The following is a 14,085-nucleotide window of genomic DNA, read 5'->3' as shown; positions in this document are numbered from 1 at the left end:
ACAGTCTCTTTGTCCATGCCCTGGAACTCTGTGCACTCAGACTGAATTCCAATCACCTCTCAGCACATAGATCACACACTTTCCAAACCTCCAAAGTGTTTTACATATATTATCTCATATGAACCTCAAAATAACACTGTGAGGTAAGGACAATAGATATTATTGCCCCCATTTGACAATTGAAAAGTGAGGTTCAGAGAAGTTAAATTAATTGGCTAGGATTATATAGTAAACATCAGAAATGTAATTTGAAAACAATGTCTTTTTGACTCCTAAACCAACACTATCTATCATATGATGCTTCCTCATGATACATCATATGATATTCCTGGTATTTCATCCTCAAATAAGACCATATCGGTGACTTCCTTAAATGTTTCTATTGCACATACACATGGGTCAGAAAAAAAATGAAATATAAGTTTAAAAAGCATCTATCTCTGAAAACAGCACTCAACCCATGGTTATGCCACACTAACCATATATCCAATGATATATCCACACAATTATTTGCCAGCACTTCTGAAATGCTGAAGTTATAGGATTTTATGGAAAAACTTTCCTCCACTGATAACTTTTTGGATGGCCATCTGCACATCCCTGTTCCTGAGACTATAAACCATGGGATTCAGCAAGGGTGTGATAACAGTGTACATCACTGTCACCAACTGGTCTTTGTCAGATGTGACTTTGGATGAGGGTCTCAGGTACACAAAGGATGCACATCCATAATGGACTATAACTACTGTGAGATGGGAAGCACAGGTAGAAAAGGCCTTTTGCTTCCCTTCAGTTGATGGAATCCTCAAGATGGCTCTAACAATGAATCCGTAGGAGATGCAGACAAAAATCAAGGGGACCACAAGCACTAGGACACCACAGATGAATATGGTCATCTCATTGACATGGGTGTCACCACAGGCAAGGTGAATAAGAGGTGAGATGTCACAGAAATAGTGGTTGACCTTGTTAGAGTTACAGAAGGGAAGAATGAAGACCAAGGTTGTGCCAACCACTGAGATCAGGATTCCACTCACCCCACAAGTAGCTGCTAGCAGTCTGCATGTCCCCCAATTCATGAGGACTGAGTAGTGTAGAGGGTGACAGATGGCAGCATAGCGATCATAACCCATTACACTCAACAATAAGCAGTTGTTGATGGCAAAGGAAAGAAAGAAGAACATTTGGATAGCACAGCTGGTAAAGGAGATGGTCCTGAGAAGAGAGAGAAGATTGAGGAGCATCTTGGGCAAAATGACAAAGGTATAGCAGGTCTCAGAGACAGAGAGGACACCTAGAAAGAAATACATAGGGGTGTGGAGGTTGTGCTCAAGGAGGATGACTGTAACAATAGTGATGTTCCCACACAGGATGATTATGTAGAGGCAGAAAAAGACAGCAAAAAGCACAAGCTGCAGTTCTTGGAGGTTGGAAAAGCCCAGCAAAAGGAACTCGGTGACCATGGTAAAGTTCTCTGGAAGAAGTTGTTTCCAGGGAAACATCTGCAGAAAAGAGTGAGAGAAAAGGATGCTCAGTTCAATAAACTGAGGGAATTGGGGGATATTTATATTAAATTTTCTTGGAAGTTGTCAGTAACTTGGGTTCATTCAGTAAGCAATTAGGCAAGGGAAAAATAAGAAAGAAGAGGAAGAGGTAAAATGAAAGGAGATAGTAATTACAACAGAAATTACTCTGGTCATTAAAGGAATGTGAATAAACAAAAGAGGATCCATAATACTCATTGGACTGTAGCCAAATGACAACTGATTGAGCAGGTTGAATGCTCTAACCTAGATAAGAGATGGTGAAAAAAATTGTAGGTATCTTTAAGTCTACTGAAATCTGTGGTGTAATAGAGGGATTAGATTCATTATGCTTGACCTCAGGGGCAGAGCTAGTAGTGATACATAGAGGCTGCAGAGAGAAAGATTTTGGCATTTATATAAGGAAAACATTCTTAGTAGAGCTGAAAACATAATAGAGATATAACTCTGTGGTCCCGAGAACTGTCACAAGCATTCACAGGGAGTCAGATGGCTTGAGGTTTCCAGTTGCCTAAAGGAAAGATTTTCTTCAGATATTTGGGGCACAGCAAACATTGAGGCTGAGAGTTGACATTGAGATACAAAATGGTGAGGGTATGAACCTGAGAGTGAAAGGAGAGAAGTCAGATAGAAGAGTGGCAAAGCCATGGACTGGATCTGAGACCCTGGAGACCAGACTAGCAATTATGGACATTGGGTATAGCTAGCATGAATGGAGTGCAATCAGTAATGCTTCATTCCTTGGGTTTCCCAATGCAAAATAGTAACTGTGTCTGGGAACACAGTCACAGCCTCATTTTTATTGTTTAATTAATTAATATTTTTAGTACTTGAAAATATTCTTAATAAATTATACAACCATTTATAGTGATTGTTGGATAAGACTATAAGTTTATGGATTGAGATGAAGAGAAGAGAATCTTGGACATGCATCAAGAGATTTCTTTTATTCCAAGGAGAGCACCACAGAGCAGTTTTCTAATTTTCATGTCAGATAAGGTCAACTCTAGAATTTTACCTGCAAAATTTTCCTCCCCTTCTAATGCTGTTATCAAAGATTCAATGATTTTTTCATATTATTTTTTTAAAATTTGACTATGTGCATGTGGGAGAGATGTAGACAGTGGCAGAGAGACAGGAATAGGGAGCAATCATATGTCAATTTAGTCACTCTTTTTGCAGTAGTAATAGAATGAAATTTCCCCCCACACACACACACTTTTAGCATCTTTCCTTTCCACCTTTACATAAGAAGCAATCCCTCAATTATATCAAAATTGTGTCACTTCTGAAAGCATCCTACCTGTACAATTGAAATACCCTATTGTTTTACCTGTCTTTAATGTCTTTAGTACAATTTCCAACTTCTCTATAAGCAATTTGATGCTGTGATGTTAAAATCTGTATTAAACCCATATAAACAGACATAGGTTTATATCACACACACACACACACACACACACATATGTAGCAATTTTCATCTTTCTTCTCTCTGTTATCTCTCTAGTTTCATCCATAAACATTCTCAGGATCACATTGCCTAATTGGACCTCTTGCCAAGCATTTTTTAAAAATTGGTTTTATACTTCATCCTTCAAATATTCCAAATAATGCTCAGTTCTGATCATCACATCCACTTCAGTGGATCCTTCCTGTCTATGAGATAAAATACAACCTTTCTCAGCCTCATCTTTAAGGTCCTCCACCATCTGACTCCCATTTGCCTTTCCAGCTCACTTAATAGAATTTCACTTGACTTTCTAAGCATTCCTGCTTTTACCAGTGTTTAGGCTGCTTTTCCATTTTACCCAATTTCCCCCCAGCATTCAATAAATTCATCCACATGAGTGTCCCTCATACCTAGAATGTTCTCCCTCTTTTGACTTTTTAAATTCTTCATTTCCATGAATGTTGACAACTAAGGTGCCACTTCCTCCTCCAAAGTTTACCTATTCCAATTAGCTAAAAATATTCTCCTTCAGATTTTCCTAGAAACTTGGTCTATATTTTTTCCTGAGACTTCAAACAGTCTACCTTATCTCAAACTGCCTGGTGTTCCAGTTATTTCCTCACCTGTAGACTGTAAGCTACCTTGAGTAGGGAGCAAGGTTGTTTTTCTTCTTTGTCTATACTGTGTCAAGTAATCCACCTTGCAATAAATGTTCATGAATGCTTTATCATTTCCAAATCTAATTATCATGTGTTTACTGTCAACTACCCTTCTGGTTTTTCCTTATTAGTTTACTTGAAGAAAACATATGTTAGATTAAAGGAAGCAGATGTCAGAAGCAAAGAAGACTTTTGAGGAGAGAAAGAGAGAAAAAAAGAGAAAAAGAGAGAAAGAAATACAAACAAGAAAATAGACTGGAGGGAAATACACAGCTAGTTACTACATCTATAAAATTGCTGCTGTTCAGTCATTCAGTCATGTCCAACTCTATGTGACCCCTAGACTTTGTCCATGGAGCTTTCTTGGCAAAGATAATAAGGTGGTTTGCCATTTTCTTTTCCAGTGTGTCCGCATTTAACAGATGAGGAACTGAAGTAAATAATGGTTAAGTGACTTGCTCTGGGTCACATAGCTACTAAGTGTCTGAGACCGAATTTGAATTCATATCTTCCTGACTCCAAGTCCTGTGCTCTATCCACTGTGCCACTACCTGCCCTCATCTGTAAAATAGAAGTAATAGAACTTATGCTGAAAACACAAGTCCCTTCATGTCAATTAATAGTGACAGAATATCAGAGTTGGAAAGGATTATTTATCCTTCCAAGGTCAACTTACATATGAACGATAAATTCATCCCCAATATCGCTAACAAAAGATCAATGAGTCTTGTCTCGAAGACCTCCAGTTCAAAAGGTTTGTATTTGTCCTTCATTTTGGAAGAGTACTATGACATCTGGGAAATGATGAAGTCTTAAAGTTGACTTTGATTTAAGTGAGGGAGGACTGTGCATGGTCATTAGCCTCACTTTTTCCTCCAGAGACATCTAGATCCAGTGACCAGATATTCATCAGCATGACTGGAAATGACCAAGAATGCAACGGGAGACCCTGACCCAGTATGTCATCTTCCAAGTAGCAGATTCCAATATTAAATAGTTCTAATTGCCAAAAGAATTTCTTTCCTACTTTAAATCAAAGTTGGCTTTCCTGCTACTACTATCCCCTGCAACTGATTCTGTCCTCTAGGACCATGGACAACAAGTGTAATCCATCTTCCACATGATCATCCTTCAAACACTCGAAGACAGTTATCTTGTCTTCTCCCAATTCAAGTCTACAATCACATATTAAGTAATCTAGAAAAAGTTTCCATACTTCTCACTATCTTCTTCATCTTTATTTGTACATACTGCAGCCTGACCCAGAGGGTAAATTTTCTCATGAATATAGACATTAGTCACTTAATCTATTATTCCCTCTTTATTGCTTTTCTACCTCCTCTCTTTGACTCACGTCAATTCCCTGTTCCCCCAATAGCCTCCTCTCCAATTTCCAATTAGAAAAATGTAACCAATTCTTCAAAATCTAGTTTAAATACCACCTCCTGTATGAAGTCTTCCCTTACCTCCCCGGCTTGAAGTGATTTCTTTCTCTTCTGAATTTTTTTCACATGCAATTTTTTCATAATTTATGAAACTTAGCACATGATGCCTTCTATGGAAGATATGTACCTGTTTCCATGCTTCAACTATCCAAAAGGCAGTAAGTTCTTTAGGGTAGGAATTGTCTCTTTGTTATTATTTCATCCTTGATGTCTTGTACAGTACCTGGCCCAAAAGACCTCAATAACTTTGATTAATGAATGAATATTATGTAGTTTGATCTTATGTTAAAATCCCAGCTGTCCTCATTTTTGTTGAAAGCCTCCAACAAGGTACTTAATGTCTTGATGCCTTTTTTTTCTGCATTACTAAACATAAGGAAGTCAGAGAAGATGATCTTTGAAGCTCTAAATTTTATGATCCCTTACCTTGCTATCTGGTCCCAAGGCTGATGACGTTAATCAAGGTGGAATAGGAGGAAGGGAATCCAATGTCCTTTCTTACTGTTCTACTGCTTTATAAATGTGCCATTAAGTGTTTTTCATGAACATCCTGTCCTGCCTTTTCGGCAAAAATACAAACTACTTGAAAATAAGAACAAAAGTGATGTGGATGTGTTTGTGTAACTATGTGGGTGTATATACAGATATAAATATAAAAGTCATTTATTTTCAAGTATATATGTATGTGTACATATATAATATATTTAAAATATAAAATAGAGAAATCATTAATATACATTAGTGAATGTAAACAATATATATGTATATATACATACATACATACATATATGTCTGCTGAGAATGCATTTAATACCAAATATTGAATCACAAGAATAAAAATCTATTATCTTATTTGATTCTCACAACAATTCTGAGTAATAGTGCTTTTGATTGTCAGATATGAATTGGATTAGGAGGTAGCTGTACCTGAGACTACTTCTAACTAAAATTCAGTGAACTTAATTTTGAAGATAATGAAATAAAAGCCCAGAGACAGTAAGTGACTTATTCAAATTTGGAAAGCTAGCAAGTCAGGCTAGGAAGAAATCCTAGATTTTTCTGACAGTGAAAGCTTTCTCTACTCCACCTCAAATGAGGGATCAGAGTTGCACTGAGACACCATAGCTGATCTAAATTACAAGCCCAGGGATAATTAAATTTCTGCCCCTACTAGATGAATGGCCAAGTGACTGACTGAAGGACAGATAGTTGGATGCCATGAATATTTGTAGGATCTTTCCCAGCTCACTGGATTTACCTCATCATTGTTCAGGCTCTTCATCCTGTTAATTGTAGCAGAGATGTTCCCAGAATGACACAAAAAAAGTGGAATCCAGGGAAAACAAAACTTTCTAGAAGGGAATAAAGTCATGTTATAGCCATCCCTCATTCAAAATCTTATTACTTTTCACCTGGAATAATGCAACAACCTTCTAATTAGTCATCCAACCTCAAGTTCCTCCACCTGTCACCACTATCCATTCTCCACTCAGCAGCCAAAGTGACATGCCTGAAAATGTTAATCCCTTCTTCTACAAACCAACAAACACCACTGGCTCTCTATTCCCCACCCCACCCCCAGGATCATATATAAAGGATTGTGTTTGGAATTTGAATCTCTTTATAACATCACCTTTCCAACATCCCTATGTGTTATAGTTGCTTCCTCACACATAATACTCTATTTCTTATCTCTGTGTCTTTGCACTTGCTGTCTCTTGTGGCTAGAATAATCTCCCTCCTCACCTCTACCTCTGAATTCCTTTAAGGTTCAGGACCAATTTCTGAAGGCAACCTTTCCCACCCCCCATAGCTGCTAATGCCTTCTCTCTGAGATTGTAAGATTATGGTCTCTCTCTCTGTATGAATATACATACATATGTATACATATATGTGTGTGTGTATAAATATACGTGTATATTTATATATACATAGAGAGATAGATATACACGAATGTCAAAAGATACATAGTTATGAGTTTACAAAATTTTGTATTTTCCTAGATAAACTGTCTCCTTCATTGGAATACGAGCAACCTAAGGGCAGAATTTTTTTTCCTTTTTTTGGCATCCTTAGTCCTTAGTAGAATTCCTGACACATAACACATGTTTAATAAATCTTTTCTGACTTACTGACTGACACAATCTTTCTCATTGTCTTTCGTTTTTTATGTACACGGTGCTTTAAGAAAAAATTTTCCTAGATTCTGGAGTTACAGTGTCAAGGAAAAGGTGTAATTAGTGGGAGAATTCTTTTTAGACAAGAGTGTAGGGTAAGTTTTTTCCATTTACATCATCTGGAGGAGGCTACCTTAAGAATATGGTATTTGATGGCTGAAGGATCAAGCAAACAAGGAGCTAATTGAGAAATAAGGATGCAGAATATTGAACTTGAAAAGGAAGATATTTGCAGGTATGTGAATGGCTTGGAAGGAGAGAGGGGAGAAGAAAGTAAATTGTCAAAAAGGCTAATGAGGATATTTGTCTGAAAAGTGAAGGTGACACAAAGGTCACAGGATCTTCTGAAACAGAGAAGGTTCCAAGGGGGACTTAAAGTCAAGATTTGCTTGTTCTTCAGTTTTCCTATACTTTCCTGTACTTACCTAGTTTGTTATTGAATACAAAGATTTTCAGGCCCCATTTCAATGGAAGCACTGCCTCTTCTCACTGCTTTATTCCCTAACTCCCAGCCCTTACTCCCAGTCTTTGGTCCTCTTTAAGCTCTCTTTATGCCTGCACTTTCATTCTTGCCTAATGCCCACCTTCCTCATCTCCTTATTCAAGCATGGCAAAAATAGATTATAGCTCAGGGGAGACCCAGGCCAGGCATTAAATAAGCAAATCAGTGTTGAGGCATTTGTGTTTCTATCCCAAAAGCAGGAATGTCCTGATGATTTAAAATCTGCTTATCCTCAATGCCCTCATATTCCATATAATTTCCTCCAAGGTGCTGCCTCAAATATAAGGCTGGGATCCAATGACTTGGAATGTGCTCTCATTTAATTGCTCTGTCAGTTCCAAGAATCTCCCAAATGAAACTATCCTCAAGTATCTCTACCTGACATTTTCAGGGTCCCTCCATAATTCCCAGTCCCTATGGCTTCACTGAAGGAGACCAAAGTGCTTCTAGGTATCCCTCTATCTCATTACTCCCACCTCAAGTCTTCACAGAGGGTCCCCTGGATCTCTTCTCCATGAACCTTTCTCTAAACTTTCTTACCAATAATCATTGTAAATGATCTTTTCTTTTTTCTCTATCACTGATACTGTACCTTTATCAGTAATTTTGTTACCATGAGCCTTGAGAGTCCTTAATTTGACATAAGTCCTTCTACCTACAATTATCCAATAAAATTCAATAGGGACAACCAGAGCTGGGACAATGACCTCAAATCTCTATGCCAAAGTTGAAGAAATTGAGACATATATTGGGAAATGCATTTGGTCTGGTCTTGAAGGTTCCCTGTAGGCTCATTAAGGAGCAGGCCATTAGCAGGAACCATCAACAGAGACAAAAAATCTCCCTTGGGTTTACCTACCTCTGTCAGATCTTTGTCACCCTCACCCAACACCATTTTCTGGGTCTTCTCCTAAGGGGAATGAGCAGGTTGTGAAGGATGAAGAATGTGAAGGGTGAGAACTTGGATGAGGAGAGAGAGAAGGGAGCTTACAGTTACAATTAAAAAGCACATCTGGGAGGTAGAAAGGAGTGGGAAAACATTCAGGTTAACCTACAAGGGGCACCCAAAGGGTGCTTTCTTTATCTTAGAGTAAAAATGTTCTATGTCCAGGAAATTCTTCCTATTAAATTGGCTGGAGGAAAAAATTTTACACAGGCCATCCTATGAGGCTCAGGAAAGCTCCAACTGCCTCTCCCCACTTTCCCCATAGGGATCCAGCCTCACCTCAGGTTATAAAAGCACTAAGGATGAATTTTAGGCAGAACAACCATAACTCCATTGGGGAAATCCCTGGGAGGACAAGCAATCCCACAGACATAAAGAGTGATGACAGTTTAATGTAAATCTTGCCTCTCACAGTACTCTCTTCAAGTCTGCAGGGACAGAGGACCTGGCCATGAGTATGCCAGTATGAAAGGTGGTGCATTTTATTTACCTGTACCATGAGGCAGATGATTTCTGTAGTCTGCTAAAGTACCCTGATACTCTGGAAAGAACACTTGTCATTTAGTCCAGACTCCATTTGAAGTCCCAACTCATTCATTCATTTAGAGCTCACGATACAGAGCCTTCCTGAACCTCAGTGGCATCTGTAGAATGAGGATAATCACATCACAGGATTATTGTGAGGAAAGATTTTTTTTGTAAACGTAAAATGTTCTATGATATCAGTTATGTAGAGGGATCTCTTGCAAACCTCTTCCCACTTTGAGCATCTAGTCAGTAACTAGAAAGATCTCTTCTTTGAGGAAACACCTCAGCCACTCAGCACATTACTCCCAACTCTCCAGACTTCTTTTTCTTGTCAGTCCTAAAACCTCTTTACCCCTACCAATGCAAGCAGTTCTGGAACCATGAACCATAATCCAATCAATTATGAAATTGTTCCTGGATGTAGTATGTTGAGTCTTCCCCCTAAGATTCTACTTACCATCCCTGCAAATTGCCAAATCAAAGTGCTCTCATATGGTCACTACTCCACTTCAAAGATTATCCCCCCATGAGAATGTAAACTCCTTGAGGGTACAGACCATCTTTGTTTTTGTATTTGTATGCCTACCCAGGACATTGTTTAGTATATTGTAAGTTTTCAGTAAATTCCTTTTCAATCGTTTTGACAGGAAGCTGCTTTTCAAGATCTCAGTGCATCTTCAATGGTACAATAAATTCAAGTTTTAGCTTAAATGATCATCATTCATACATCTGTTACTGATGATGATGACGATGATGATGATGATGATGATGATGATGATGATGATGATGATGATGATAACAGTAACAGGTAGCATTTATATAGCACTTTCAGGTCTGCAAGTTACTTTACAAATATTGTCTCATTTAATCTTCACAATAAACCTGGGAGGTAGTTGCTATTATTGTTCACTTTACAGATAAGAAAATTGAGGCAGATAGAGGCTAAATGACTTGTCCAGAGTCACACATCACACCATTTTTAAGGGTCTGAGGCCAGATTTGAACTCAGGTTTTTCCTAAATCCAAGTCTAATGCTCTGTCCACTGACTCATCTAGTTATCAATGTTCATAGTGAGGTTCTCCTTTCTGTAGGGGGAACTACTTCACTTTTAGGTCACTAGCTAAAACCTATATTCTATGTCAGCCTTAACATTCCATTCACTACATTTTGATGATTTGAACTGGGTTTCAGGACTCAAGTTGCAGCTCTATCATTAAATGAATATTAAGTTCAGCAACATAACTTTTTGAATTCAAGTTTCCTCATCTGTAAAATGGAGATAATAATTCTCTTAACCTTATGAATGTACAAAATCACCAGCATTGTAGGACCTGTAAGGGAATGGTGAAGTGGTAGAGAGTGGAAGGATTGAAAAAAAAGGCTAATAAAAGGCTAGCTCTCAACTCAATATGGAGATAGCCTCCCACTGAAGAACAACTTGGGGATAAAAGAGGAGTTTATATATCTGCAATGTGAGGTAAGGATTTTACAATTGTTCTAATTTGAGGCTGAAAGTAGTGTGCCTCAAGGAAAGGGAAACAACACTCTGGGGGGATAACTGGCACTTAGTAGGGTGGAAGGACATGGGAACAGAAAATAGATTTCATGGAAGATAGGAAGGAGATTGATTATGGGTTGAGTAGGAGATAGCATCAAATCACAAGATTTCTGGACACAGGATAATTTCTATCATGCTGTAATGCTTCTCCACTCATCACTTCCTTCAGAAATTGATGGTTGTAAGAGTTAGGAACAACAGAAAACAAAGAGAAGGTGGGACAAGATTTACAAAGACAGCAATATAGATATTTTCGAGGAGGAGGAGGAGGAAGAGGAGGAAGAGGAGGAGGAGGAGGAGGAGGAGAAGAAGAAGAAGAAGAAGAAGAAGAAGAAGAAGAAGAAATTTTTAAAAATCCTATTAAAAAGTAGAAGTATGGAATGAATAGACAACAAAGAAGATCAATGGAGATAACAAGGTAACAGAATCCTTTCTTATAAAAAGGGACAGAAAGAAAGAATAATGAACAAAAGTTGGAGAGGAGAAAAGAAGGAGAATCTCTAGCTGAATAAAGGAGTAAAGAAAAAATTACATAGCTAAAGAAAGAAAAATAAGTCAATAAATTCATTAAGTCACCAAAATTAGGGAATTGACAAGAACTTGGGGTGGGGAAGAGAGCATGATGATGGTAGAGTTGAATCTAGGCAGTATAGCTGGTGGAAAGTAAAGAGATGTTTGAACTTCTGAGACCTTTACAAATAGGCAATTTGGGGGGAGATTTTTATTCCAACCCTCCAATCAGAGGGTCAGAGGCAACTGAGGATATTAATGAGGTGTGAGTACTAAAAGTGATGCTATCTTTGTGATGATGAGCTTCCAGTGATGAGCTTTTCTTGAGGGGTAAAGTAGCAAAACATGATGATGGTTTGGTCAAATCCAAGGAGTATAGCTCCTGAGTAATGAAGAGTTGTCTGGGGTATAAGAAAAAGAAATTATAAAGAAGAGCAAAGAGGAGACAAAACTATCTCTAATTGCTGATGATGTGCTCCTTAGAAAATCCTGGTGAATCAACAAAGAAACCAATTGAGACAATTAATAGCTTTAGCAAAATTTCATACAGTAAAACTTCCCACAAAATCAACACATAATAGTGATGATGATGATGATGATGGTGGTGGTGGTGCTGGTAGTGGCAGTAGTGGTGATAGTGGTGATGATGGTGATGGCAATGATAATGTTGATCCAGGCAGGAATAATAGAAAGAAAAATTCAATTCAAAATAACTACAGAGTGCATAAGACATTGGTGAGTCAATCTATCTAATATTTGTATAAGTTAAATTACAAAATATTCCTTAAAGAAATAAAGTACAGCTTAAATAACTAGAAAAATATCCGGTATCAATAGTAGGGTCACATTAAAGAATTGAAATGACAATACTATAGAAACTAACTTACAGACATAATGCTATACAATCAGATTCCCAAAGGGTAGCTAAATAAAGTAATAAGAAAATCATTTGTAGGAACAGAAAATCGAGGATATCAAGGGAAAATTTTAAAAGGCCAGAGTGAGGGGAGAATCGCACTTCCACACTTCAAATTATATTATAAAACAGCAATGATTAAAATCCTTTGGTACTAGTTAAGTTCCTTATTGCTCAAAATCTATGATTCTACGAGGATATCACAATCTGATTCTCGCTGTATTTATCTACTGGATTGCACTCATCCTGAATCTGGAGAATTTCTTTATTATGTGCCAGTAGATACAAGTAGTACTCTGATAGGAGTTTCTGAGTATCCTGACCAACAATTTCCTCTACACTGTCAAGCTATGACCAAAATACTGACAGAAGTTCAAGCTAGACTATTTAGTTATGATTTAATGTTATTTTGAAGGTGGTGTCCAGTCAAGTGGCCTACAAATCTCTGTTACACAACATTTTTCTCTCCAAGTGACTTGGAGAAAGGTATAGAAGGCGTACTTGTTAATTTTTTAAAGATACAAAGTAGGGATACCTAACAAAATGGATGGTTCAAATTCTCTAAATAGAGTATAAAGCCTAAAAAGACTTAACATAACAAGATGAAACTTATTGTTTACAGACATAATGTCTTACTACCAAGTCATGACCAACAAAACAGAAAGCATGTATGCTTTGTCCAAGTCTCATGATCTCTTAAACCTCTCCAAAACAAGAATTACGCACAAGAGATTAAGTATCTTCAGCTGTCTTCTTCATCTTAAGGAGGAACTGTAATGAGGTGACAACTTGATGAACTAAAATCAAAGAAGAATAATCTTGAAGCCCTAATTCCATGCTCACTCAATACCCCTTCACCACCAGCTACCATGATCTGGAATCTAAAAACAACCTACAAGCTTACAGCAGAATTTAATTCTGGCCTCCTCCTTCATGGGTCACAGAAAACGAAAAGTCCAAAGCTTACTATGACTGTAACTCCAGTGTGGCAGCTCTCTGTGCTGTGATCATACTCATTCAGATAAGTGATGAACAAAGGAAACTAGAGCAGTAGGCCAATACGTGTGGATTCACCTGACCTGAAACATGGAAGAATAATATCCAGCTGGGGACAGTTCTCTCCAAGATGTCAATTAAGATGGAAACCTAGACTAGTGAAACTTGAATTGCCCAGAATGGGAGGAGGATAACATAGCTGAGAGGCTCAGGTTCCACGGAAAGTGCCGTCAAAATGGAAGGATTCTGAAAATGAGCAACAGGGAAATATAATGAAAAGAGAACAAATTTCCCAAAGATCTCTGTAGGAAGAAAATTTTTTTGAGAACAAACAGATAAATTCACATAGATGATATCATTAGCAGAAGGGAAGATGGCCTCCAGATAATCTAAATGAGTCCAGACATCTATGAACAAATACTGCAACACAAAAGAAAATTAATCAACAACCAAGGAGGGCAAGGATTCAATGGATTCTAAAGAAAACATGGACCCATAGTAGAAAATTCCTAAATAGACTTTGCCGTTATGATCACATTTGTCCACTTCCTCCTCCTCTTTTTCAGCTCTCTTTTATGTTTTGTCTACTGCCCACCTAAGTTTCTCACACAAATGTTAATCTCCACCACAAAAGAGAGAATCACATACCAATGGGCTTTGAACCTGGGGTAACATTCCTCTACTGGCCCAAAATTCTTTATAATCCCTTGCAAAGATCATTTGGGGAAAGTCCAAGTTTATACTGAAAAAATATAGGAAAAACACAAGCCTCAGGGCCCTAAAACAACAATTTACCTGGTATTCCGGGTAATCAAGCTTCAGTACCGTTGAAACTGAAATAAAACAAATGTAC

General features: G+C 37.8%; 1 protein-coding gene and 1 long non-coding RNA gene across 2 annotated transcripts in view; both read right to left on the bottom strand.

Annotated features, from left to right (window-relative positions):
- LOC140528982 (uncharacterized) overlaps window positions 1-14,085 on the bottom strand; it is a 206,795-nt gene that overhangs the window by 16,675 nt on the left and 176,035 nt on the right. The window lies entirely within an intron of this gene.
- LOC140530457 (olfactory receptor 10R2-like) lies at window positions 537-6,470 on the bottom strand. Its single transcript, XM_072649960.1, has 2 exons — window positions 6,357-6,470; window positions 537-1,502 (listed from the first exon to the last, which is right to left on the bottom strand). The coding sequence occupies exons 1-2, from the start codon at window positions 6,468-6,470 to the stop codon at window positions 537-539; spliced, it is 1,080 nt and encodes a 359-aa protein (XP_072506061.1).

The sequence above is a fragment of the Notamacropus eugenii genome, chromosome 2 (genome assembly GCF_028372415.1).
Source record: "Notamacropus eugenii isolate mMacEug1 chromosome 2, mMacEug1.pri_v2, whole genome shotgun sequence".
Taxonomy (NCBI): domain Eukaryota; kingdom Metazoa; phylum Chordata; class Mammalia; order Diprotodontia; family Macropodidae; genus Notamacropus; species Notamacropus eugenii.
Note: the sequence above shows the minus strand (reverse complement) of the source record. Positions and strands in the feature narration are given on the sequence as shown.